The sequence below is a fragment of the Ictidomys tridecemlineatus genome, chromosome 1 (assembly GCF_052094955.1).
Source record: "Ictidomys tridecemlineatus isolate mIctTri1 chromosome 1, mIctTri1.hap1, whole genome shotgun sequence".
In the NCBI taxonomy this organism is placed as follows: domain Eukaryota; kingdom Metazoa; phylum Chordata; class Mammalia; order Rodentia; family Sciuridae; genus Ictidomys; species Ictidomys tridecemlineatus.
In genome coordinates this window covers 52,412,218-52,438,736 of record NC_135477.1, presented here as the reverse complement: position 1 = coordinate 52,438,736, position 26,519 = coordinate 52,412,218, and the positions used below count along the sequence as shown (strand labels likewise).

Sequence of the window (26,519 nt, the reverse complement as noted above, 5' to 3'; positions counted from 1 at the left end):
ATTTAGAGACAGGGTCTCACTGAGTTGCTTAGGGCCTTGCTAAGTTGCTGAGGCTGGCTTTGAACTCAAAATTCTCCTGCCTCAGCCTCCCAAGCCACTGGGATTACAGGTGTGCACCATGGTGCCTAGTGAAATGTTACCTTTAATCTCACCTTTAATTTATCTTTAATAACAAACACTGTCATGTTTGCTATGTGTGTACCCTTGTGGCCATTTTTTCTCCATGATTATATTGATAATGTGCTGTATGTACAGTTCTGCATCTTTCTTTTTTCTTTTTGGTACTGGGGATTGAACCCAGGGGCAATTACTGAGTCACATCCCAAGCCCTTATTTATATTTTATTTAGAGATAGGGTCTGACTGAGTTGCTTAGGGTCTCACTAAATTGCTGAGACTGGCTTTGAACTCAAAATCTTCCCGCCTCAGCCTCCCGAGCCTCTGGGATTATAGGCATGGGCCCCTGCACCTGGCTCAGTTCTGCATCTTGATTCCAGCACTTATTGTTTTGTTGTAAATGCTTATATCCACTCCTCCATTATCTTAATAATTATTAATTTAATGTCTTCCTAATATTTATTAAGTAAGTATGTCGCATCTTATTTAAACTTTGCCTTCTCAATGACATTTGGATCCTCAAAAATATTCTTTTTTAGCAACTAAAATATGGTTACATATGTGAGATCATTTGAGTTCTCTGTTCAAAAATTTTTCCTAATTTGACTCAGAATGAAAGTCGGATTCCTTACAATGAAAAATACATTGCCATGATAAAGATGGGCCTGTGATTATTTTTCTCCATATTTAGCATTATTTAAAAGGTTAAATAGGAATGCTTTATATTTTTAAGTTTGCTGTACCTCTCACCTAACTTTCTCATAAATAGAATTTGGTGGAAGTTTCTCTCACTGGCTGTCAGCAGCAGCAGCAGGATAGATTCCTGAAGTGAAACCAGTAGGTCAAAGAGCAGAACCTCTTTATCACTCTTTATTTCGTCCCAGGAGACCTCTGGACTAAGTGATCCCTAAGGTCCCATCCAGCTTCTACATTTTGCAGTTCAACAGTTCTGAGCTTTAAGGATTGTTAACAACCCTTGTTGTTTGTGAATTTGCTTTTTCCAAGATAAATGCGATAGTTGCTGGCTCTCCTGTTTAGGTGACATTTCCTATTACAGTTTGTGAGTCCCTCCAAAAGTGGGCTTGCTGCTCTGCAACCTCAACTCTCTCCTTTGTTGCCTGGGACATGTGTCCCTGGTTACACATGCCCCAGATCACCTGCATGGATTAAAAAGAGCTTTTTTTTTTTTTTTTTTTTTCTTCCTGTCCTAACATACATTTCATTCTTCCTGTTTAGCTACTGGGCCAGGGACATAAAGAATAGATAAGAAACTGCAGGGTTGACATTCTTTCCACCATAACTTTGACTTATTGAAAGCAGAAGACACCCATGGGCTAAATGACACTGGCAGGATGCAGTTCACAATGGCCCCCAAAGGGCCTCGCCTTACGGACGAGGATGTCGTTCTGTGGACGCCTGAGAAGCTCGGAGCAAAAATGATCAGCAGGTTGAGGGGGGCACAGTCTGAGGGGCTTTGATAAAGGACCAAGCTTGGTTCCCACATGGGGCATTCCCACTCTTTCTTCTCCAACCCCAATTACGTGGGTCACGTCCGGTCCGTGCGGTGTGTGTGTGGCTGTGCCACCAATTAATCCTCAACAGACGCGGGTTGAGTAGGAGGCTCCTAATGAAGCCTGACCTGGTTATAGTCTTTCTTCTCAGACCCGTGGAAAGCTCAGGCTCCTTTATTGTTAACAACCTCTAATGGTTTTCTGGCCTCTCTCTGGTCCCCAAGTCCCCAGAGCCATGGGGCCCTTTCACTGGATTGGGTCATTCTGTCCCTCTGAGGCCTGGCTGATGGCTGGGCACCCTCCTAGGATAAAGAGGAGAGCCCTGTGCTTCTGGTGTCATTTGTCTGTTGGGCACATGGATCCCCCATGGAGCTGTGAGCCAGAACCCGGCTGCGGAGTGGTCCCGGTGCTGTCCCTAATCTACAGCTCTATGAATGCTCCTCCATGGCTCCAAGCCTTGTTTCCTCATCTCTCAGTTAGGGACAATAACTGTGGCCTCATCTGGCTGCCTCAAAGGGGTATCATAGGGTTTTCATTTTTTATTTTTTGGTAATGGGAATTGAACCCAGGGGCGCTTAACCTCTGAGCCACAACCCCAGCCCAGGAGCAAACTTTTCTCTAAGGACACGTGTTACAGTCTACAAAGTACGTCACCTCATCAAATCTCTGTGACAGCTGGGTGCGCTGGCACATGCCTATAATCCCAGAGGCTGGGGAGGCTTTTCTGCCCTTCCTGATGTGGATCTTAACACCAGGTGGACTGAACACACCCGTGCTTTTTATCGCCTCCTTCCTTGGGGGTAGGGGTCCTTTGCCTCAATTTCTTGGTTACTTGCATGACATCCGCTCATTTCCAATAGCAATTTGAGGTGAGTTTAAAAATTAAACTTCGTTTTAATTAGGACAGCCAGTTAAATCAAAATGGAAATATATAGGACTAGATTTATTTATTTATTTATTCATTCATTTATTTATTTATTTTTTAAGGACTAGTTTATTTTTAAAGGAAATTCTTTTTTTTTTTTTTTTTGGAGCTGAGGATTGAACCCAGGGGTACTCAACAACTGAGCCATATCCCCAGCCCTTACTATTTTATTTATTTATTTATTGACTTTTTGGTACAGGGGATTGAACCCAGGGGTGCCGAGTCACATCCCCAGCCCTTTATATTTTTTTATTTTGAGAAAGGGTTTTGCTACATTGCTGAGACTGGCCTCAAACGTGCAATCCTCCTGCTTCAGTCTCCCCAGTCGCTGGGATTATAGGCATGTGCCCCCGCACCCATAAGGACTAGGTTTTAAAGATTGCAGTTGGAAACTGAATTTAGTTCTGAGCTTCCTAACAGCCAATAAACAAAGGGATGTGTTTCTGGATATGTCTGTCATCATAATCGGATCAAAGGAAGTTGCCCTGTTTAGGAATTGAAGATTCAGGCTATCGACTGTCCTTGAGGGTGGAGAGGAAATGGTAACACAGGGGAGGCCTTGAGGTGGGAATTGGAAGCCCTGCAGGCTCCAGGAAGTCCCCACCCCCTGGCTACTGTCTGGTCAGAATAGCAGGAAGTCGATTCCTCCCCAGAGCTTGCCCTTTAGAGGAATAAGCGGGCACCTCTCAGTCTTCCCTTTCATCTGCTCCCCAGCTCCCCACTTGGTTCCTGGCTGGTGGAGGGGCCAGCTAAGGAGACCATGGGAGAGCCCATCACAAAGCTGTCCCTCAGGTGGGAGTGGGAGTTTACAGCCTTGGCTGGAGGGCAAGCACCCCCACCTGCCAACCCTGTCACCCCCACGTCTGTTCCAGGTGGACCGATTCCTGTATCACATGCGGCTCTCTGATGAGACCCTTCTGGACATCATGGCCCGGTTCCAGGTGGAGATGGAGAAGGGCCTGGGGAAGGACACCAACCCCACGGCCTCGGTGAAGATGCTGCCCACCTTTGTCAGGGCCATTCCAGACGGCTCAGGTGAGTGGGGCTGGGGCTCCCGGACCTGGTCCCTGGCTCCTCCTGACTGATGAGTCCCTGATGTTTGCTTTTATACCCATCTTCTCTCCCCTTCTCCCTGGCCCTCTTGGCTTCAGTGCTGCTGACCGCCTTTGGGTTCCACAATCAAGACACCCTGCATTCTCGCTGCCCATGTTGGCCTCACACATTCTGTCCTCTCTGTCTCTCTCTTTCTCTTTTTGGTACCATGGACTGAACCCAGGGGTGCTTAACCGCTGAGCCACATCCCCAACCCTTTTTATATTTTATTTTGAGGTAGGGTCTCATCTCACCAAGTTGCTTAGGGCCTCGCTGTTGCTGAGGTGGCTTTGAACTTGCAGTCCTCCTGCCTCAGCCTCCTGAGTCGCTGAGATTACAGGTGTGCACCACTGCACCCGACCTGTCTCCTGTACTGCTGCAGCATCCCACCATTCTCGCCCTGGTGAGCAGCACTTTAGCTTTCCAAGAGCAGTCTAGAAAGATCACTCACTGCCTCAGATGGGAAGCATCCTCGTACTGGGTCAGGTGCTTATCAGAATCCTGGTCACCATGGTGGATGAGCGTCTCCCCTGGACTAATGGCTCCATGAGGCCTGGGACTTATTCACCGCAGTGTTTGGAGCATCTAATGCACTGTGGGCCTGACACAGGAGTTGAAAGAACAATAAATGGCATTCATTCCTAGGTGCCTAGATTCTAGGCTAGAGAAACAATGAAAGGAAGCATGTTGCAATGGAAAAAGAATTAAATGACAATTAAAGAAAATTGGATTGTAGGCCCAGCTCTGTCCCTCCTTGGTGACTTTGGGCAAGTGACGAGCCTTGGTTTCTCCATCTGTAGAATGAGAGCATTGGCCTAGGTATTGGTTTCTATTGCTGTATTTTATTTTGATCTCACTTAGTTGCTTAGGGCCTTGCTGTTGCTGAGGCTGGCTTTGAACTTGCCTTTGTAGGGGTGAGCGGGAGCAGGCTGGCTGGCCCAGGGGTCTGCATTAGGACTAGGCTCCATATTTGCCTGGGCATAAGATTTAGATTCACCCCGGGCAATTCCTAAACATGTGGTTTCCCAGGTCTCTCCCTGGAGGTCTAGTAAAATTTAGTGGATTCACACGACACAAATGAATGCTCTTACAGTCTGGCGGTCAGAACTCTGAAATGGTTCTCGTTGGGCTAAAATCAAAGGGTTGGCAGGGCTGCCTTCCCTCTGGAGGCTCCAGGGAGCACATCTCCCTGCCTTTTCCAGCTTCTGGGAGCCACCGCATTCCTTGCCTTATACTCCCTTCTGTCTTCAAAGCCAGCAGTGTCCCGTCATCAAATCTTTCTCTGGAAGCTGGGTGTGGTGGCTCATACCTGTAATTCCAGCAACTTGAGAGGCTGAGACAGGAGGATCGTGAGTTCAAAGCCAGCCTCAGAAACTCAGCAAGGACCTCAGCAATTTAGCAAGATCCTGTCTCTAAATAAAAATAAAAAAGGACTGGATTGTGCCTTGGTACAAAAAACAGTACAAAAAACAAAATCAAGCCGGGTACAGTGGCACATGCCTGTAATTCCAGCAATTGGGAGGCAGAGGCAGGAGGAGTTTGAGTTCAAAGCCAGCCTCAGCAAAAAGTGAGGTGCTAAACAACTTGGTGAGACCCTGTCTCTAGATAAAATATAAAATAGGACTGGGGATGTGGTTCGGTAGTCAAGTGCCCCGAGTTCAATCCCCTGTACCAAAGGGGAAAAAAAATCAAATCTTTCCCTATCTCTGACCCTCTGCCTCCCTCTTCCACATTTAGAGACCCTCTGATTACATTAGGCCCATTCAGATTATCCAAGATCCTCTCTCAGGCTCAAGGTCAACCGATGATCAATTTTGATTCTATTTAGTTCCCCTTTGCCATTTGCTCTAACATAATCAGGGATTGGGACATGAGGGGATGGGGGCGTTATTTTGACTCCCACAGCCTAGGGCTCTCTAGATGGGATCTGGGAGTTCCTACCTGACTGGTAATTGCTGAGCATCTCCTGCGGGCACGAAACACTAGGACCTCACTGCCCGTGCTCCCATAGAACCCTGTGGAGAAGCTGCAGGTCAGATGGGAGCACGGAGGAGCGAGCCCCCCCCCCCATTTTCAAGGCCCCAGTGCTCAGAGCCTTAGGGCCCCGGGAGGAGCAGGGGCTGAGCTTGGGGAGTTCTCCGGGGGCCTTTGATTTGATGAGTTGAATTCTGGGTCACTCTGGGGCAAGGCTGGGGTCAAAGTAGCTTGGCTCTGTGGGTTGAGAGGCCCGGCCCCCTCGCTGGCAGATGTGTGACCGTGATGGGCAGAACACCCCCCTTGAGGAACGGGAGCTTTGGAGGGAGACACCTGTACTTTGAAATCTCAGCCCCACCTCTGGCAGGACTCGATGAGAGTGCGAAGGGGCCTGTGGTCCTTGATGGGTCCTTCCGGGCCATTCTGCAGAAGCCTCTGAGTCACAGGGTGTGCGTGGGGTGGCGAGGAGCACGAGGTCGAAGTCCTCCCTGCTTCCTGAGCTGTGTCCCCACCTCCAGATACCAAGAAGGTGTGGCCCCAAGAAGCAAAGAGAGTGGCCTTGGATGATCTGGAGATCTGGGGCTGGCTGCTTCAGATGGTTTGGAAGTGAGGTTGATCATGTTCCAGAAACTCCACCTTCCCCAGCTTTTTCACTGTTCACTTAGAACCTCTCACCTACCACATGGCGCCCAGTGGTTCTGTGGCAGAGAGGTCCCTGGCCCAAGTATCTCATGAGCCCTTGCAAACCCCAGGACCACTGCGCTCCTGTCCTCCTCCGTGCAAGGGGATGGTCAGCGTGCCCCCGTCTGACAGTGGGACTGTAAATGGGGGGGCCACAGGAGTTTCTCCCTTCGTCTCCGAAGGCTTGAATGTTTTCATTTTGTGCAATGAAATGACAATAGAAAGATCCACAGGAGAGCTAGTATGCAAATTTATTAATGTTCACGGACACACAGGAGCCACATAATGGGAGGAGTGGGGGTGGCTGTTGTGGCTCAAATACCCTCTTCATAAGGGAGAGGGAAGTGGGGGATAAGGCAATCTCAGAGGGGTAGTAAATGATTTTTAGGGCCAAAGCATGAGCCCAGAGAGCAGACAATGGCCTGGGACAAAGTTCTTCCAGGCTCTAGGTACGGTGTTTGGCTTTCGGTCTCCTTGGTGATAAGAGGTATAACCTTCCTTGGTTAATGACATCTCGGTAGAGGACTGAAGGCAAACGTGTTCCTTCTCGGCAGATGGGGTCCCTAGGCAGACGAGGGGACTCCCGGGAAGGCCCTTCCTGAATTTGCTGCTCCTCAGGTGCTCCAGAGTTGCACATTTAGGGGTCTTGTTTTCTGAGCTGACATTAGGATCCAGTGTGGTTGTGTGACTGAAGTGCTTTAAACTCTCCCAGATGTTGTCCCCAGTCTTCTGTGACTCTTGTGAGCTGATGGTGTCATTTTGTGATTACTGACAAAATCAAATAACCCATTCAGAAATGTATGCAATTTCCCTCGAGCTCCTTCTGCATCTGCTGGCCTCCATAGCTTCCCCTAGTCTACCGTCTCCTGAGGCCGACTCACCTCCCAGCCTCTTAAAAATCTGCCAGGGACCATTCTTAGGACCAAGAGCCTTCCCAGTGTTTTATCATCCTCTGCCTCTAGCAGGTGTGGAAGGAGGGCCCCAGAAGCCCCCAGCCTGGGGTGGGGGGAAGGTGGTTAGGGGGCCTCAGCAGGACCCCAGCTGGCTTTTGCCTCCACGTGCTTCCTAGACCTGCACGTAGGCCTGGGATGAGCCCGGGGGGCTCTGAGGTTACCTGCCAGCATGGCTGATGGTCCCAGAGGGTTTGTAGTTGTCTGAGAATAAGAATCAGACTCACCTGGAACGATTCCCAAACCCAGTTTTCCTAGCCTCTCCCTCTGGAGATGGAATGTCCAGAATCTCTAAGGCGAGTCACTGTGCGCCTTCAGGAGACACGGCACTGGGGAGTGCAGAGGGAAGAAAGGCACGAACCCTGGCATGGCTTAGGAGAAAGGACCCCCGTCTCTGAGGATCATCAGCAGCCAACAGGTGATGGAAAAAAGTCTGCACAATTGGGAGGCCCTGAAGGTCCCCCGCTGTCCTGGCCCCCCTCCTCTGCCTGGGCAGAGCCTCCCTCCCTCAGGCTCCAGTGAGTTCTTCCTGTGGGGTTAGAGTCACATCACAGAAGGGATCACACCACGTGGTTTCCATGAAACAGCACCTTGAGTCACCAGAGTGACATGTTTGCACAGTGATAACAGCACTCTGTGTGGTGTGGGGGGTAGGGAGAGGAAGATCTCCGCACTAGCCAGGTCTCACACCATATATGCAGCTCCATAGCCTCCTCTTTTGCTAAACCCTGGGGCTGCCCTGATTGGTGCCAGAGGTTTTTTGTTTCCTTTTTTCCCTCAAAATATCAATCAGACCTTGGCATTCCCTTGCTCAAAATCTTTCTGTGAGCCAGGTGCAGTGGTGCACACCTGTAGTCCCAGCGGCTCAGGAGGCCAAGGCAGGAGGATCATGAGTTCAAAGCCAGTCCTCAGCAACGCAGCGAGAACCTCAGCAATTCAGTGAGACCCTGTCTCTAAATAAAATATAAAAAGGGCTGGGGAGGGGGCTCAGAGTTTAAGTGCCCCTGGGTTCAATCCTCTGTACCAAAACAACAACAACAACAACAACAACAACAAAAAACCAAGCAAACAACAACAAAACTTTCTGTGGCTCCTTCTCACCTTCTGGATAAAGTCCTAACTCTCTGGGGTAGGGTGACTTTTCTAGATCCTTCCTGATTTACCCCAGACTACCTTCCAGGCCCATTTCTGCTTCAGAACCACAGGCGTCCATTCCTTTGCTCATGGTCTCCTCTCCCTGGAACACGGCTGTCCCCTGCCTGGCTACCTAACTTGCTCTCGTCCCCACACTCAGCTGTGTCTGCCGCCTCCCAGCTCTGATTTGGGCACCTCTCCCTGCACTTTCCACCATTACAGTCCCTGTCCTCCAGATGGAAATGGCTTCCTTCTGCACCTGCACTGCTGATAAACTCCCCAAGTATCTGCAGCCTTTCATCTTTGCATTCCTAGCACCAGGCCTGGGACATGGCACTGACAGGTGCCCCATAAATGTTTGTACATGGTGATCTGCTGATTTCCACACCAAGGAAACGTCTGGGTGAGCGTCTCCAGCTGCTGCATGAGACGTGCTCATAAGAGATGGATAAGGTTTGCTCCCTGGAGTCCCCAGCCAGGTATCATGGCTTCACCTGGCTCATTTCAGAGCTGATCTGGGAAGATAATCTCCAGATGTTTCCACAGAAACAAAAGATGAAGCTGGCTGAGTCTATCAATGAGGGTTCTCCACCCTGGCGACCCGGGTGCTTGTTTAGAAGTGCAGAATCTCAACCCACTGGATCACTAGCTGTGGGCTAAGGAGCGCTGAGCCAGCTGAGGCTCTGCTGCTTCCAGCTCGTTGACTGCTCAGATTGGAGAAACCCACTGGAAAACACGATGTGTGAGGTCATGGCACGAGGGACACAAGATCATGTGGGAATCCAAGGGCAGGAGTGGTGGTGTACTCAGGCCTCAAGGGAACTGGGCCTTGAATGCTTTCTGCCTGTGATTGCTACTTGCAGGTGACCCCCTTGGCTTCCTGCCTGACCTCAAGGGTCAGAAGCACTGACGGTTTGGTTTCAACCATCTACTAGCAACTTCCTCTGTGTTTTATTTCATGCTTTACAAGGAGTGACTCTGGCCAGCTGGCTCCTGAGATCCAGGCAGGTGTGACAGCCGTCATGTAGTAGGACACAGGCCTGTGGGTGCTGGGTTTGTGAGTTGGAAGTTTCACTGACCTGTGCTGTGGGCATGTATCCTGAAGCACGCCTGGTACTGGAACCTACCCTTCAGGCATGAATAATATGTACAAAGGCTTGTTGTCAAACGGGTACATGCCTGAGTTTGCATTCCATCTCTGGCTGATGCCAAAGGCACTGGCAGGGATCCTGAGTCCATGTGGCCAGGGCTGTCACACCAGCATGTGCGTCATTTCCACCGTTTTGGTAACGGGCGTCTCTCTTGGACCAGGCTGTGTAGTGTTCCATTTTCTCCTTTTGGAATGGCTCTGGCCTGAAACTTAAGCATCCAGCTGGGCGTGGTGACACACGCCTATAATCCCAGTGACTTGGGAGGCTGAGGCAAGAGGATTGCAACTTCGAGGCCAGCCTCAGCAACTTAATGAGGCCCTCAGCATCATAGCAAGATCCTGTCTCAAAATAAAAAATAGAAAGGGCTGGGGATGTGGCTCAGTGGTTGAGCACCCCAGGGTTCAATCCCTGGCACCAAAAAACAAGGGTTCACATGTGTCTTCCCCAAATGAACATTCTCATTTCCTGCAGCTTGGCTGAGTGGGGTGAACTCAGGCTGCAGAGTCGGACATACCTGGGCTCACACCTCACTTCTGTCCCCTGCTGCAGTGGCTCAGACACACGCCACACTCCTCAAGCCACCCCCCCCCAAGTGAGCATGCTGACACTCGCCCAGGGGGTGGTTGTGAGCACTAATGGCATTTCCATGTCCACCTTCCAACACTGAGCTCACCACAGCGCAGACCTCAGTGACCGGTGCCTGTCTTTTGTTTCTTAATAGAAAATGGGGAATTCCTTTCCCTGGATCTTGGAGGATCCAAGTTTCGAGTCTTGAAGGTGCAAGTCTCTGAGGAAGGGAAACGAAATGTCCAGATGGAGAGTCAGTTCTACCCAATGCCCAATGAAATCATCCGGGGAAATGGCTCGGAGGTACGGGGCAGGCGGGGAAGTCCTTGTCACCAGGGGTGAGAAACTGTGCCTTGGGCCCATGTCCTGTGCGTTTTCTTTCTGCAGCTGTTTGACTACGTGGCTGACTGCCTGGCAGATTTCATGAAGACCAAAGACTTGCAGCATAAGAAACTGCCCCTTGGCTTTACTTTTTCTTTTCCCTGCAAACAGACTAAGTTGGAAGAGGTAAGCCTGCAGGGGTGGAGAAGGTGCACTTGCTCAGGAGCCCGGCTGGGCACAGTGGGGACAGCAGGAGCTTTCTGATTGATCTTTCCCTCCACTGTTGGCTAGTGATGAGATGGCACAGACTTGGTTAACACCGTGGCCTTGACTCTGCTCTTAACATGAGCAAAGCACAAAGGAGGGAGTGGAATGGTTTCCAGTGGCTCTCAAACCTTGGGATGCAGTTTAAGCCCCTGGAGGGCTTGGGACCCAGGTTGCTGGGCTCCACAGAATCCCTGGGTCTGCAGCCAGGCCCTAAATTTGCATTTTTAACAGGTAATAGGATTCACGGAGCTGCTGGTTTGAGGACCAGAGTTAGGACCACTGACACGGCTGCCTAGCATTGGAGTGGGAAGCCTCCGGCATCTCTGTGAAAATAAGTTAAGGGCCAGGGACAGTGAGCTTTCTGGGGGCTCAAGGGGTTACCGTCAAGAGTGAAGTCTCTCCAGGCCATTCCTGTTTGTGGGGTGGTGGCCTCTAAGTCTCCTACTGCACACTCTGGCTAGGACACCCAATGGTTCATCATAAGTGGCTTGGGCCGCTTACTGCTTGGTGCTGGTAGTAGAGCTTCCATATCCCCCAGACCTGGCCTTAATCACGGTGTCTCCTTGAACAAGTTACTTAACTTCCGAGCCTTTTGTTGTTCATTCATAAAACAAGGGTGAAAATATTTACTTGCTGGTTAAAGGGAAGCTTGACAGATTATTTGTCAAGAGCTTAACGTGGTGCATAAGCCGTAGCCACTGGGTCTCTGTGCTTTTGTGCCGCATTCCAAAGTCAACAGGTGTCTCTGGAGGGCAGGTGCTGTTTGTCTGATTCTCTACCCCCCCCCCCCCCCCGCCTTAACAGGTGTTTGGTAACTATCTTACAATTCAAAGGTGCCGTCAATCATTTGATTCCAGTGAGTAGGAACTTGCCATCCTCTCTGCAGCACAGCAAGGCTGAGGTTTTCTTTCTTTCTTTCATAAATAAAAGGATTGGGGGGAAATAACAGAAAGAAGGTTTCGGAGAACGCTTAGATGAGACCTTGATGAACTTGGCTCTGAGCTTCGCTGTCCTTGCTGTGTGGAAGAGCAGAGGCGGGCAAGAGGTGCAGGCTTTGAGCCAAAGATGAATCACCTGTCACCTGGGGCCGAGGAAGCAGGGAGAGTTTCTCAGGCTTAGTGGGGGTCAGTTTACCCTCAGGATGTGTGATTAAGGGAGCTTCTTTGAGAAATGAAAAGTGATTAAAGAAGATAAGGGCTTGAGAATTAAAAGGCATCTACTTGGTTTGGGAGGTTTATTTGCTTAATTTTTTTGGTGCTGGGGACTAAACCCAGGGCTTCTCTCACTCTAAGCATTTGCTCTGCTACTGAGCTACAGCCTTGATTTTGTGTGCATCTGAATATGTTCGGGGTAGATACTGGGAATTGAACCCAGGGGCCACTGAGCTATACCCCAAACTTTTGTTTTGTTTTGTTTTTGAGATATAGTCTTGCTAAGTTGCTAGACCATAAACTTGCATCCTCCTGCCTCAGCCTCCTGAGTACCTGGGGTTACAGGCATGTGCCACTGTGCCCAGCAATCATTGTTTTCTTTCTTTTATTTTTTTAAATGAGAGAGAAGAAAAGCCAAGCCAAAGATGAATTTTTCTGTGTGTTCTCATGGTAAAATAGTCATTTTTTTTGAGAGAGAGAGAATTTTTTTAATATTTATTTTTTAGTTTTTGGTGGACACAACATCTTCATTTTATTTTTATGTGGTGCTGAGGATCGAACCCAGCGCCCCGCGAATGCCAGGCAAGTGCACTGCTGCTTGAGCCACATCCCCAGCCCAGTCATACATTTTTAAGATTTAAAAAAATGAGGATTGCCGGGTGCAGTGGTACACACCTGTAAGCCCAGAATGCTTGGGATGCTGAGGCAGGAAGATTAAGAGCTCAAAGCCAATCTCAGTAACTTAGTGAGACCCTAAGCAACTCAGTTAGAGACAGACTAACTTAGAGACAGACTTAAAGAAGAAAATAGAAATCATCTCCAATCCCGGAATTCAGAAATATCTGTTTCTAGAACTGCATCTAGTCACATCTACATTAAATACTTATGTCATGCTGTGAATAGTTTTAAAATAAATAGTTGTATGTTATTATTTATTTTTCCACAAGTTAACATTACACCACAAGCCTTTATCCCTCAGTTTCCCATACACTATTTCCCTAACGGATCCCACATTTTCCCCGGTACCCTTTGGAGGGAGAAGCCACTCTACCACTCACTCTGTCTCATGAACCTGGATCATGAAAAGCCTATGGAGGGGAAAAAAAAAAAAAAAAAAGTCTATAAAAAATAAGTTAGAGAGAGCTACCGCGGGGTGGCGCTGTGGTGCAGCATAGAAACCTGGCGGCGGGCGGGAGTCGGGAGTCAGAGACCTTGCAAACGAATGGGCTCTGGGTGTCACTCACTGTGAGAACTAGAGCAGTTCCCTGTCTCTAAATAGCAGTTTCTTTTTTCTTTTTCTTTTCTCCTCCTCTTCCTCCTCTTTCCCCTCCTTCTCTTCCTGCTTCCCCAACCCTCCCCCTCCCCCTCAACCCCCCTTTCCTCCCTCTCTCCTTCCCCCTCCTTCTTTTTTACTGGATACTGAACCTTTGAGCCTCGTCCCCAGTCCCCTTTTTATATTTTATTTAGAATCAGGATCTCACTAAGTTGCCCAGGGCCTTGCTCTGTTGCTGAGGCTGGCTTTGAACTCATGATCCTCCTGCCTCAGCTTCCCCAGCCACTGGGATTACAGGTGTGTGCCATAGCACCTGCCTAAATCGAAGTTTCTTTATCCATAAGCTGAGGGGATAGGAAGAAGTGTGGTTGGGAGTTTGTGAGCTTAGTCACTCTTGACTGGGTGGACTTGGGGGAGATTCTTTCAACCTCCAGGTTCTCTTCTAGTCTGAACAATTATATGATTATTTGTGATTTCAGACATGAAACACCTGGGAAACATCATTTGTAAAGAAATTATTGATAATCAGGCGTGGTAACTTACTCCTATAATCCCAGCCTCTGGGGAAGTTGAGGCAGGAGGATTGAAATCTGGAAGCCAGCCTGGGCAACCTCGTGAAACTAGTTTCAAGATAAAATTGAAAGGGCTGGGAATGTAGCTCAGTAGTAAAGTGCCCTGGATCCAAAAAAAGAAAGAAAAAAGATTGATACAACTTGAGAACTATTTTTCCAAGTGGAATTAAGTTTTTGAGGGAGTCCTACAAGGTAATACCTTGCCAGTTTTTGTTTTGGGGACCTGCAAATCATGTAGATACCGTATGCCAGATATTTTCATCAGAGCATGCCTGAGAGAGAGAGAGAGAGAAGTGGTATTTCTTCACATCCTCCATAGGAAAGAGATATTTCAATTATACAGTTGAATAAACGAAGGCTTCAATGTCTCAGGAATCCAAGTGTTCTGTTTTTTTTTTTTGTACCAGAGATTGAACTCAGGGGCACTTAATCACTGAGCCACATCCTCAGCCCTTTTTTTGTATTTTATTTAGCGATAGGGTCTCACTTGCTAAATTGCTGAGGCTGGCTTTGAACTCTCCATTCTCCTGCCTCAGCCTCCTGAGCCACTGGGATTACAGGCATGCCCCACCACGCCCAGTAGTTCTAACTCTTCTGTAATTGCTCTGTTACTATATATCAAGTTTCAGTCTACTCAAATGAGAGGAATCAATACTAAAAAAGTCCTCTGAAGTGATATTAGAAGGATCTGTCCTCCATAGCCAAGCTATGGGCTCAACTGCAATGTCCACCAACAGATAAAGGGATAAAGTGTGTCCCGTGTGCACAACAGAATACCGTTCAGCCAAGAAAGGATGAAATCCTGTCACATACAGCAAAGTGGATGAGGCTGGAGGATGTTCAGTGAAATAAGCCAGGCACAGAAGGACAAATACCACACGATCTCACTCATTTTTTTGGAATCTGCGAAAGTTGATCTTGTGGAAGTAGAAAGTAGGATGGTGGTTTCCATCAGCTGGGAAGGGTTAAAAGGAGGGAGGGCTGAGGAGAGAAGGGCCAGTGGGTACAAATTCCCAGCCAAATAGGAGAAATAAATTCTGGTGTTCTATTGCACATACTATTGCACAGTAGGGCAACTATATTGGATGAAATTATATTATACATTTCAAAAGGACTACAAGACTGAATATTCTAACCACAAACAAGTGCTCAATGTTTGAGGTGATGGATTTGTTAATTTTCCTAATTGATCATTACACATTAGATACATGCATTCAAAAACTATCTGAATAGTTTTTATGCGTCAATTGGAAACAAAATGAGAGAAAATATTGGGGGTGCTTCAGCCTAGAGAAGAGAAGCCTGTGGGGGTGTTCTGTGTGCTTGATGTTTCTGCTGCTCCGTTGGGACTGGATCTGATGTCTCCCCACAGGGTGTCCTGCTTTCATGGACCAAGAAGTTCAAGGCACGGGGCGTTCAGGACACGGACGTAGTGAGCCGCCTGACCAGAGCCATGAAAAAACACAAGGTGAGGAATTGACTTTGGCGTGAGGACCTCTCCCAGTCCCAGCCCCTTTCTCTTGGGGGTCTTGTACTGTGCCTGCCCGGAAGGAGAATCAGAGAAGGAACTTCTTCAGGGACATCCCACTGTAGCTCATATGTGGCCATTTTGTGTCCCTGCACTTCCCTGAGTCCCCCACTGGCCGCAGCCCTTCATGGGGACTTAGTTAAACCCCTCCTCTCTCAGGCTCCACAGATGGCTTGCTCCTTGATGAGCTGGAAAGTGCAGCACAAATAAATCCCAACTGCTTGTTACCCCGAAGGAAAGAGTACACACGTGAGTGTGTGTGTGTGAGTGTGTGTGTGTTTTTGCTGTGCCAGGGATTGCACCAGGGCCTCTCCAGTGCTAGCTGAGTGCTCTGTCACCGAGCTGTGGGGTCCCCAGTGCAGAGGGCTGTTGTGCTGTGCATCCTTCTGGTCTTTTTTCTCTTTAAGGCTGGGCTTCTATTCCTTGGTAGCCTTCCTTTCGCTCTTAACATTTTCAGTTTATTTAAAAATGTTCCTCCAACACCTGGGGAACCCTGTGCAATGACCCAAGTTGACTTGGCAGAACAGGAAACCACGGCATGACCCCTAGAGGGGGGCTTGCTGGGGCCCAGGTTCCTGTGGCGAGACTTTGGCTTTCTTCCCTAGAGACACCGTTGCGCCCAGGATGGGTGTGCTTTCCTCTGGGCGCTCTCAGGCTTCCTCACACAAGGGTGTGGGAACAGCCCTCCTGATGGGCTGTCTTCATATTCCCTCTGCACAGAGGCCTTCACCCTCAGAGGAGGAGCACAGGTCCCTCTCCCTCTCCTGGCCCCTGACCTTCATACACCCCACTTCTCCCCGCAGGCCAGCAGGCGGAATCTAGTGATGTCTCAACTACCTGCTTTCCTGGGGAAGGGGAAGGGTCCCACCTCCTTCCCACCCACTGATGCTCTCGGGGCCTTGTGTTCAACAGGACCTGGATGTGGATATCCTGGCCTTGGTCAATGACACCGTGGGGACCATGATGACGTGTGCCTACGATGACCCCTACTGTGAAGTCGGTGTGATCATTGGTAACTCATTTGAACTTATTTTTTCAGAGGTGGGAGAAAGGGGCTTGTTTGGAGCTTAGTTTCAGCAAAACCTGAGTAAATGGTGGGGGGCTGACCCTGTCCATTCAGGAGAGGCGACTTAGGGAGGTGGGAATTGATTCATTCATTCACAAGTGTTTCCCGCCAGCTGTGGTGTGTGGGCCCTGGGCTGGGCCCTGGGCTGGCAGCCGTGGGCTCCTGTGCTCTTCTGGAGCTTGCAGAGGGGAGGTGGGGAAGGTCAGGGAGACTGACACTCACAGGGTAATTTCTGGTGGTGGTGAGCATGATGAAGACATGTACACAGGCTGCCATGACAGAGTGAGGGGTGAGGAGGAGAGGGGACGAGAGGGCAGGGTGGAGGCGGAGGGAGAGGTGTCCCTGGCAGGGAGGAGCCTCTAACCTCACAGATGAGTCCAGGGTACTCAGGAACCTCAGAGGCTGAGGGTGGCTGCATCAAGCAGGAGAAGGCTGATGGGGATGGGGGGAGGAGGAGGAAAGGCCACCAGCTTTTACCCAAGGGGGATGAGAAGCCCTGGAGGACTTTGGGTGGGGGTTGGATAAATGGAAAAGTGTTTTAAAAAACTTTCCTCGGGCTGGGGATGTGGCTCAAGCGGTAGCGCGCTCGCCTGGCATGCGTGCGGCCCGGGTTCGATCCTCAGCACCACATACCAACAAAGATGTGTCCGCCTAGAACCAAAAAAAAATAAATAAACATTAAAAAAAAAAAAAAAGCTTTCCTTGGCTGCTGCATGGAGAATCAATTCCTGGGGACAAGGGTGATCAATCAAGAGGCTGTGCTGTCAGGGGACGTCAGAAGCCCCAGAGATGTCCAGCAGGTGGGAGGGGCTCTGCAGGAGGGCCCATGAGAAGGCAGGAGGGACTGGTCTCTAGGTTGTTCTTGAATAGCCGCTTCTCCCCTTCCCATCTCTCTACCACGACTGGGAGAGTTTTCTGAATGGATCTGTCTTAATCTCCAAAAGCACCTCCTCCACCTGACTGTCTGGAAGGGCCGGGTCTTTAAACCTGAGCAGCTTCCTGTGCCTTTCCATTTCCAGGAGCCCCACACCTCAGAATGAGGTGGCCTCCACCCATGACATCCAGCTGCTGTCCTGTGGACAGGGTCTCACGGAGTTGCTTAGGGCCTGGCTTTTGCTGAGGCTGGCTTTGAACTCGTGATCCTCCTGCCTCAGCCTCCCAAGCCGCTGGGATTACAGGCATGTGCCACTGAGCCTGGCCACGTTCTGCTTTCTTACATTTCCCATTTTTTCATGTTGGCATTTCAAATACTCAGTCCAGCATATCAGAGAAATAGAAAAAAAAATATTTTAAAGACATCTAAAGCAGCTTGTCTGAGGCATATCAATTCTCATGCTACAAGTGTGCAGTTGAATGGCTTTTCGTAAACTCACAGAGCTTCATCAATGTCCTTTGTCATTTTAGAACATTTCCACCAACCTAAAAGATTCCAAAAAGACTCCCCTTGCAGGGTTCTCCAATACTGAAGTATTTGAGGGATTTTCCTGTAGTGATCTTGTATTTGGATATGAATCGTTACTTTCTTAGGTGCTAGTTAATCACTGTCACAGATAAGATAGCGCTAAGAAAGCGCGTATGCTAGAGCCACTGATAGCAGGGGGTAAGTAGAGTATTTTTAGTGTCAAATAAAAAAGGAATGTCAGTAGCTTATAGAGCAGCTTGCTCTGGGTTGGGTGAGTGGGCTCCCCCCCAATATTTACAAGATTAGCTTAACTCAGCCTTCTCTTCTAAGTGCGCTTTGTCAGCTTTCATGCATATTCATGAGGGACGGCTTCATAATTGACTCCATTCATAACCACCATCCATTAACACACTGAGAAGCACGGGCTGGGCATGTCAGCTCTATTCCTCATGAGCTTGAGGCTTGCCAAAGCTGCTCTCCTCTGCCAGCACCAGCCCTGGGGAGTGGATCAAAAGCACTTTGTGTGCATTCTTCAAGACTCCAGGCAGCTGGGTTCTCCATGTCCTGCCCAGCCGGGTGCCCTTTCCTCTTTGCCTATTCTCTCTGATCCCTTTTCCAGGAACTGGCACCAACGCATGTTACATGGAGGACATGAGCAACATTGACCTCGTGGAAGGCGACGAGGGGAGGATGTGCATCAACACAGAGTGGGGGGCCTTCGGGGACGATGGGGCCTTGGAGGACATCCGCACCGAGTTTGACAGGGAGCTGGACCTTGGCTCGCTCAACCCGGGGAAACAGCTGTGAGTGCCCACTCGCTCTGATCTGGGCATCGGCACCAGGCACTGCCTGATCCCTGGTGCCCTTGTACCTGGGAGGCTCTCCACGTGTGACTAGTCATCTGTCTCAATGAGTTTATAAGGCAAGGCTTGTATTTCAGTTTTATTTGGCAGATGAACAGATGGAAGCCAAGGAAGTGGACTGGCTGTCTCCTAGGTCATATCCCTAGCTCTAGTTCCGCCCGTATTTCTGGAGTAGGATGTGCATCAAGGCGTTGGAGATGAGGCCATGAACCAAACCACAGGTCTGGCCTTCTTGGAGCACACAGGCAAGCAGCCACAGAAGGAACCCAGGCATGCCAGGTGCGGTGGCACACGCCTGTCATCCCAGATGCTGAGGCAGGAGGATTGAGAGTTCAAAGCCAGCCTCAGCAACTTAGTGAGGCCCCAAGCAACTCAGTGAGACCCTGTCTGTAAATAAAGTACAGAAAAGGGCCTGGGCAGGCCTTCCTTCTGTGTCTGCTGTCCACACCCTTCCCAGCCTTATCCCATACACGTCTCTATACTTAGGTATCTGCCGCAGCTCTTCATCTACACGCTGAGCTCCCTGAAGGCAGCTTGCATGATTGACCTTCCTTTCCTTTCTACACACTGAGTCTTACACATTATTGAACTTCATTGAGAGTTTGTTAAATGAAAGAATGTTTAGATTAAGAAAAAAAACCATATATATATATATATTAATTCCCATAGTACCATATATATATATTTTTTTCATTCCCCTTGTACCATATATATATGGTACTAGGGGGATGAACCCAGGCTGCTTAACCACTGAGCCACTTTCCTAGCCTTTTATAAAATTTTATTTTGAGACAAAGTCTTGCTAAGTTCCTTAGGGCCTTGCTAAATTGCTGAGGCTGGCTTTGAACTTGTGATTTTTCACCCTCCCAAGTTACTGGGATTAGAGGTGTGTGCTGCTACACCCCATAAAAATTAATTTTGAATTACAGAAAAGTTGTGAAAGTAGTTTGTTTCCCCATATCCATTCACTCAAATTCCCCAAATAGTAATATTCTCTCTGTATGTATGTATGTCTATGTTTATACACACACATAAAATACACTCACATATGTATGTATAAGATTATTTTTTCTGAGCCAGCTGCAGTGGCACATGCCTATAATTGCAGCAACTTGGGAAGCTGAAGCAAGAGGATTGCAAGTTCAAGGCCAACCTCAGCAACTTATAAATATATATATTTTTGGTGATTGGATTCATAGTCTAGCAAAGCTATCACTCTGCCACTGAGCTACATTCTCCACTTTAAAAAAATATTTTTTAAATTAATATTTTTATCCCCACTCTTTTTAAAAATTTTTTCTTAGTTGTAGATGGACATAATACGTTTATTTTATTTATTTATTTTTATATGGTGCTGAGGATCGAACCCAGTGCCTCACATGTGCTAGGCAAGCGCTCCATCACTGAGCTACCACCCCAGCTTATCCCCACCCTTTTTATTTTTTTATTTTGAGACAGAGTCCTGCTAAACTGTTCAGGCGGGCCTTCTATGTGTGATCCTCCTGCCTCTGCCTCCCAAGTGGCTGAGATTACGGTTATGCACCACCGTGCCTGGCCCCCACCAGTGTCTTTTTTTTTTTTTTCCTGAGCTTTGTAGTTATGCATAGTAGTTGGGCTCATCCTGACCAACAAACACATGCAAAGAAATCGATTTCAGTTCATGATCCTCCCTTTCTCTCCCATCCTCCCTCCCCTCTCCCATGCTCCTTCTATTCTACTTCCTTTTGCTTGTCTATTCACCAATGTCTTTTTAAAATATATTATCTTAGTTGCAGATAGACACAATACCTTTATTTTATTTATTTTTAAATATTTATTTTTTTAGTTTTAGGTAGACACAATATCTTTATTTTACATTTATGTGGTTCTGAGGATTGAACCCAGTGCCTCATGCATGCTAGGTGAGCACTCGACCACTGAGCCACAACCCCAGCCCCACCAATGTCTTTTATAAGAAAGGAAAGAAATGCCGTGGTCTGGGCTCTCATCCAGAATTGCAGGTTACATTTTACAGTGATGTCTCTTTAGCCTCTTTGAGCCTGGAGCACTTCCTCAGTATCTTCTTTAGTATCTGAGATACTTCTTTAGTGTCTGTTTTTTTTTTTTTTTTTGTGACTTTGAAGAACAGAGGCTAATATTTTGCAGAATCAATCAACAGCTTTTGGATTTTTATGATGTTTCCTAATGGTTAGATTCAGGTGCATTTAAAAAAAAATTTTTTTTTTTTTAGGTACTGGGGACTGAACTCAGGGGCACTCAGCTGCTGAGCCAAAACCTCAGCCCTATTTTGTATTTTATTTAGAGACAGGGTCTCACTGAGTTACCTAGGGCCTTGCTGTTGCTGAGGCTGGCTTTGAACTCGAGATTCTCCTGCCTCAGCCTCCTGAGCTGCTGGGATTACAGGTGTGCCCTACCACACCCTGCCAAGTGCACTTTTCTGCAGGAGTATCCTGCAGGTGGTGCGTGTCTTTCCCAGTGCCCTGTATGTACCGGAGGCTTGTGGAGTCTGTTCCAAGCCTCCGCTAACCCACGTCACTGGGTTGAGGGATACCGGCAGGGTTCTCCAGTGTGCGGTCACTCTCATGCCTGTGCGCTGAGCAAGTGTCTGATGGAGAGATTATTGTCAAGCTTTAGCTTCCTACTTTCATATCCACTGATGAATTTCTAAACCCATCATTCCTTCTATGTTTATTAGTAGTTATTCTACTGAAAGGAAGAGCTTTCCTGTCTCCTTCATTTATTTATACTAGTATGGACTTGTGGATTCCTTTTATTTTTTAATATTTGTTTAGTTGTAGATGGACACAATATCTTTATTCATTTATTTACTTTTATGTGGTGCTGAGGGTCGAACCCAGTGCCTCACACGTGCCAGGCAGGCGCTCTACAACTGAGCTACAGCCGAAGCCCTCTTCTTCTTTTTTTTTTTTTAAATTATGTTTCAATTTCTTCCTATTGTTGTTTATTTTGATGCTCCAAGTTTTTTTTTCTTCAGATTTAGCCAAAGGAAGCCCCTTCAAGCTGACTCCTGAGTCCTTGTGACATGTTTTCATTGCTCTTAAGTAGCTTGTCCTTTAGTGCAGAGAACATGTCCCAGGTTCATTTCCCACTTTCCCAGCACCAGCCCTGAATCGACCTTTTTGCAGAGACGCCTTGGCGAATGAATAATTAGGCACTTCCTAGAAATCATTCAAACGCTAGAAATGCAAACCCTCCCAGCACATTCCTGCCTTGGCTGTACCCACACCCAGCATACCCCGGCTTCCCTGGGGACCCCGGGCAGTCATGTTCCAAGGAAGGGATGCCCATTTTTTTTTTTTTTTACTTTTTTCATTTTTATCCATTTCCATTTCACTTAAGATAAATTCTATTCTCTCGAATCCAGCTTAAATTTTATTTGATTGTCTTCTGTTTCTTCAATGTTCTAAGATTTTTATTTATTTATTTATTTATTTATTTTTGGTAGGACTGGAGATTGAACCCAGGGCCTTGTGCATGCAAGGCAAGCACTCTCCCAACTGAGCTATCTCCCCAGCCCTTCTAAGATTTTTAAACAGTGCAATATTCAAGGTAGATTATGAAACAGATTGTCCTTGACTTTGTGTCATATCATGTTTGGAAAATGAAACTTGTAGCTCACCTGGTGGGGGGCTGAGGATGAGCAGTTGTCTGGTGTGCAGACTCAGAGGTACAGGTGGCCTTCCAGAGACTGCATTCGCCTTATGGTAGATCCTCTATCCCACAGACAGCACAGTGGTAGCTTCCCATCTCCGTCACAAATACCTGAGACAATTTACTTACGAGGAGAAAAGTTTATTTTGGCTTGCAGTTTGGGAGATTCTAGTCCATGACTGGTTGGCCCCTCTGCTTTTGGGCCCCTGGTGGGCCAGCACATCATGGCAGGAGCATGTGGCAGAGGAGGCCCATTCGCCCCCTGGCTGGGTGTGAGAAAGAGAGAGGAAGAGGAAGGGACTAGAATCCCAACATCCCCTCCAAGAGCACCCCCCCCCCAGTGACTGGACGACCACCCACAAGGTCCCATTTCTTAAAATCCCACGATTTCCCATCAGCATTACACAGCTTGAGCACCAAGCTTATCACACCTGAGCCTTTGGGGGACACGCCAGGACCAAATGACGGCAGCATCTTTTCATGTTTGGATAAAAGCTCAATGTAAGAGATGGAAGTACCTGGAATGTGATTTGTCGTGCAATGGTTATGTGATTCCTAGGAAAGTATCTGAAGCCTGTGATGTTGAGTTTCCTTATCCCCAAAGTAAGCATGGCACCCCCACAGCCAGGGTGGTTTGAGATAAAGATTCTTGGAGCCCAGCATTTTGTGAACAGGTAGGAATCTTAGATCTTCTCCAACTCAGCCCTTTCCTTGATGAAGAGTGTCGAGGAGAGGATGGTGCTCTTCTGCCAACGGCGTGCTGCACCTGGGCTGGGCTGAGGCCTCCTGACCCACAGAGCTCTTATCCTGCTCTTGACCTTGAGCCATGGCTCCTGGTCTTTGGGATATGATGCTGCATAACCAAAGACGTGGCTTCCACTGTTGTGTTCACCAAATTGCAGGTTTGAGAAGATGATCAGTGGCTTGTACCTGGGAGAGCTCGTCAGGCTCATCTTGCTGAAGATGGCTAAGGCTGGCCTCCTGTTTGGTGGCGTGAAATCCTCTGCTCTCCACACTAAGGGCAAGATCGAGACACAACACGTGGCTGCCATGGAGAAGTAAGTCACTGACTGTGTCCCTCCCGCCTTGCCTCTGTGGGAGTGGGGTGGCCAGTGGAGCTGCCTTTGGGTTTGGTGGTTTGAGTTCTTACACTCAGATCCCTGCAATGGGCTGCTGGTGGAGATGGCTGGCCTTAGTCATCTCAGTGTCCTGTTCCTCAGGCTGAGAATCCCTGGCATTGCCATGGGCTTTGTGATCAGTTTCGATTTAGCAGACTGGCACTCACCCGGAGTCTGGGACTGTGCAGATTTGGGCTACATAGCACAGCATGGTTAAAAGTATGGGCCATAATCTAATTACCTGAGTTCAAATCTTGGGTCTAGCACTTATAAACTGTGCCACCAGGGACGAGTTACCCTTGTTGTGACTCACCCTTTTCATCTGTACAATTTGGTAGTGACAGTACTTTTCCTTAGTATTTTTGTGGAGATTAAATGTGTTAATACATATAAAATCTTCAGACAAGTACCTGGCATAGAGTAAGTGCTCAATAAATAGCCCTTATCAATGTTGATATTGTCATTCCTCTGTCATCATGTCTATTTGTATAATCCTGAGAGGTGGGAGAGCTGGTTCCTCCAGGAGGATGCCCGTGGCATGGGGAAGTGTGGTCCTCTCATTCCTGTCCCCTGGCCAGGTACAAAGAAGGCCTTGGTAATACAAGAGAGATCCTGGTGGATCTGGGCCTGGAGCCCTCTGAGGCCGACTGCATTGCTGTCCAGCATGTCTGCACCATCGTCTCCTTCCGTTCCGCCAATCTCTGTGCAGCAGCGTTGGCGGCCATCCTGACGCGCCTTCGGGAGAACAAGAAGCTGGCGAGGCTCCGGACCACGGTGGGCATGGATGGCACACTCTACAAGATACACCCCCAGTGAGTGCCGCCTGCCTGCCTGCAACCCCTCCAGCAGGCCTCTCCTGGGGCCGGGTTCCAGTGTTCTCAATGAACAATGCTGTGTATTTGGGCAGCTGGAACCGAACACCACTGTATAGTCTAAGATTAAAAAGAAAGATCGAATCCAAAGCCTACTTTCCCCTAAATGGTTGGGTTGCTTTTGGAAATCACTCGCAAAGATATAGTTTGCTCAAGCCAATTGCCTAATTAGGAAGGCCATCTATCCATCTACCCATCCATCTATATGGGTGTCTGTCAACCCATATATCCATCCATCCATCCATCTACCCATCCATCCATCCATCCACCATCCATCCATCCATCTACCATCCATCCATTATCCATCTACCCATCCATCCATCCATCTACCCATCCATCCATCCATCCACCATCCATCATCCATCTACCATCCATCCATTATCCATCTACCCATCCATCCATCTATCTACCCATCCATCCATCCATCCACCATCCATCCATCATCCATCCATCCATCTACCATCCATTCATTCATCCATCTATCTACCCATCCATCCATCCATCTACCCATCCATCCATCCATCCACCATCCATCCATCCATCTACCATCCATCCATCTATCTACCCATCTATCCATCCATCTACCATCCATTCATTCATCCATCTATCTACCCATCCATCCATCCATCCATCCATCCATCATTCATTCATTATTTATTGAAACCTACTAGGTAGTAAGATTGGAAAATAAGATACACCCAGTTAGAGATGGGAAAAAGCAGGGGTGGCAGAAAAACAGAATGGAATCCGCTTTGACTAATGGAGGTCAGGCTGGAAGTCGAGTGGGAACACTCTAGAAAGGGCTAAGCAAGAAGATCCTTCTTTAGACAGAGAAGATGTCCAGCTAATACATTATGCATGGATGTACCCCACCGGTGAAATATTAGCTGATCAAATAGGCATTTCCTTGAGCCTCACCAGTGTCCTTCCACTGTCCCAGCTGTCCTCGTCACCCTCCATAACATTTAGCAACTGCAGATGCAGTCCCCACTCCACCTGGGTCTCTTCCCATTAGTCAGACCTGACTGTTGATATTTTGCACCACCCCCACCTCCAGGTACCCCAAACGCCTGCACAAGGTGGTGAGGAGACTGGTCCCAAACTGTGATGTCCGCTTCCTCCTGTCAGAGAGTGGCAGCACCAAGGGGGCCGCCATGGTGACGGCGGTGGCTTCCCGTGTGCAGGCCCAGAGGAAACAGATTGATGAGGTGCTGGCCTTGTTCCAGCTGACCCGGGAGCAGCTGGTGGGCGTGCAGCACAAGATGCGGACTGAGCTCGAGTACGGGCTGAAGAGGAAGACCCAGGCGCTGGCCACAGTCAAGATGCTGCCCACCTACGTCTGCGGGATGCCCGACGGCACAGGTGGGTCCGCAAGCCCCCTGCTCTGAAGGGCCGCCCAGAGCTCCCATCAAAACTCCCTAAGCCGGGTGAGGTAGTGTACATCTGGAATCCCAGCAGCTCAGGAGGCTGAGGCAGGAGGATTGTGAGTTCAAAGCCAGCCCAGCAACTTAGCGAGGACCTAAGCAATTCAGTAAGACCCTGTCTCTAAATAAAATACAGGAAAAGGCTGGGGATATGGCTCAATGAGTAAGTGCCCCTGAGTTCAATCCGCAGCACACACTGTGCCCCCGAAAAAAAACCCTAAATCCAGGGAGGTATTCGGTTTTTAGATCGTTGGATTCATGTCTGTAATGAAAGGAGGAGATGGGGGTTCACTCTCCCACTGAACTGTGTGCCTCGGTTGACCCAAGGGTGTGTGTGTGTGCGAGCATGTGTGCACGTGTGTCTGCGTGTGTAGGTAAAGACGTGAGCAGACCCATTCTAGGAGCAGACAGAAGGCCCAGGTCCTCCTGTCCCTGAGTGTCCGTCTGGGTCACTGGGCTGGTCGTCCTGCTGGTTCTCTCCTGGGGCTTGGACTGCTCTCCTTCCTCTCATTGGTTTCTGCTCTGGACTTTTTCAACTCTTGATCCTGGTCCTGCGCCTCGGGCTCAGGGGAGAGAAGCCTCTGAAGAGGACAGTAAGTTCTTTAGAAAAAATATTTTACCTCTTCGAATCTCACGGACTTCTTACTGAAATAATGACCTTTGTGAGATGATTCACATCTTATAATTTGCATTTGAACCTTTACTTCCATCTCATCTCCAAAAACACTTTGTATGTTTCTCAAAGAGGAAATGGTTCCCATTTTATGGATACCCAAACTGAGACTTAGGGGTTTAGTGACCTGCTGAGGTCACCTGTTCTGGATCTCTAAACAACCAAGATCTTTCCGAAGCCCAAATCCTTTGAGTTTACATGAGAAACAGCCACACA

At 48.4% G+C, this 26,519-nt stretch overlaps 1 protein-coding gene across 3 annotated transcripts in view; it reads left to right on the top strand.

The window, feature by feature from the left end:
• The window catches only part of Hkdc1 (hexokinase domain containing 1), a 73,626-nt gene that overhangs the window by 2,672 nt on the left and 44,435 nt on the right, over positions 1-26,519 (top strand). For 2 of the 3 annotated variants that reach the window (XM_005325960.4, XM_078041122.1), the window contains exons 2-10: positions 3,425-3,587; positions 10,256-10,404; positions 10,489-10,608; positions 15,058-15,153; positions 16,126-16,225; positions 18,301-18,484; positions 23,119-23,274; positions 23,913-24,146; positions 25,264-25,568. In XM_005325960.4, coding sequence (XP_005326017.1) covers positions 3,425-3,587; positions 10,256-10,404; positions 10,489-10,608; positions 15,058-15,153; positions 16,126-16,225; positions 18,301-18,484; positions 23,119-23,274; positions 23,913-24,146; positions 25,264-25,568 — 1,507 coding nt within the window. Of the gene's footprint in view, positions 1-2,296; positions 2,497-3,424; positions 3,588-10,255; positions 10,405-10,488; positions 10,609-15,057; positions 15,154-16,125; positions 16,226-18,300; positions 18,485-23,118; positions 23,275-23,912; positions 24,147-25,263; positions 25,569-26,519 lie in introns of those variants that run through there. The other variant, XM_078041130.1, reaches the window with a different exon arrangement.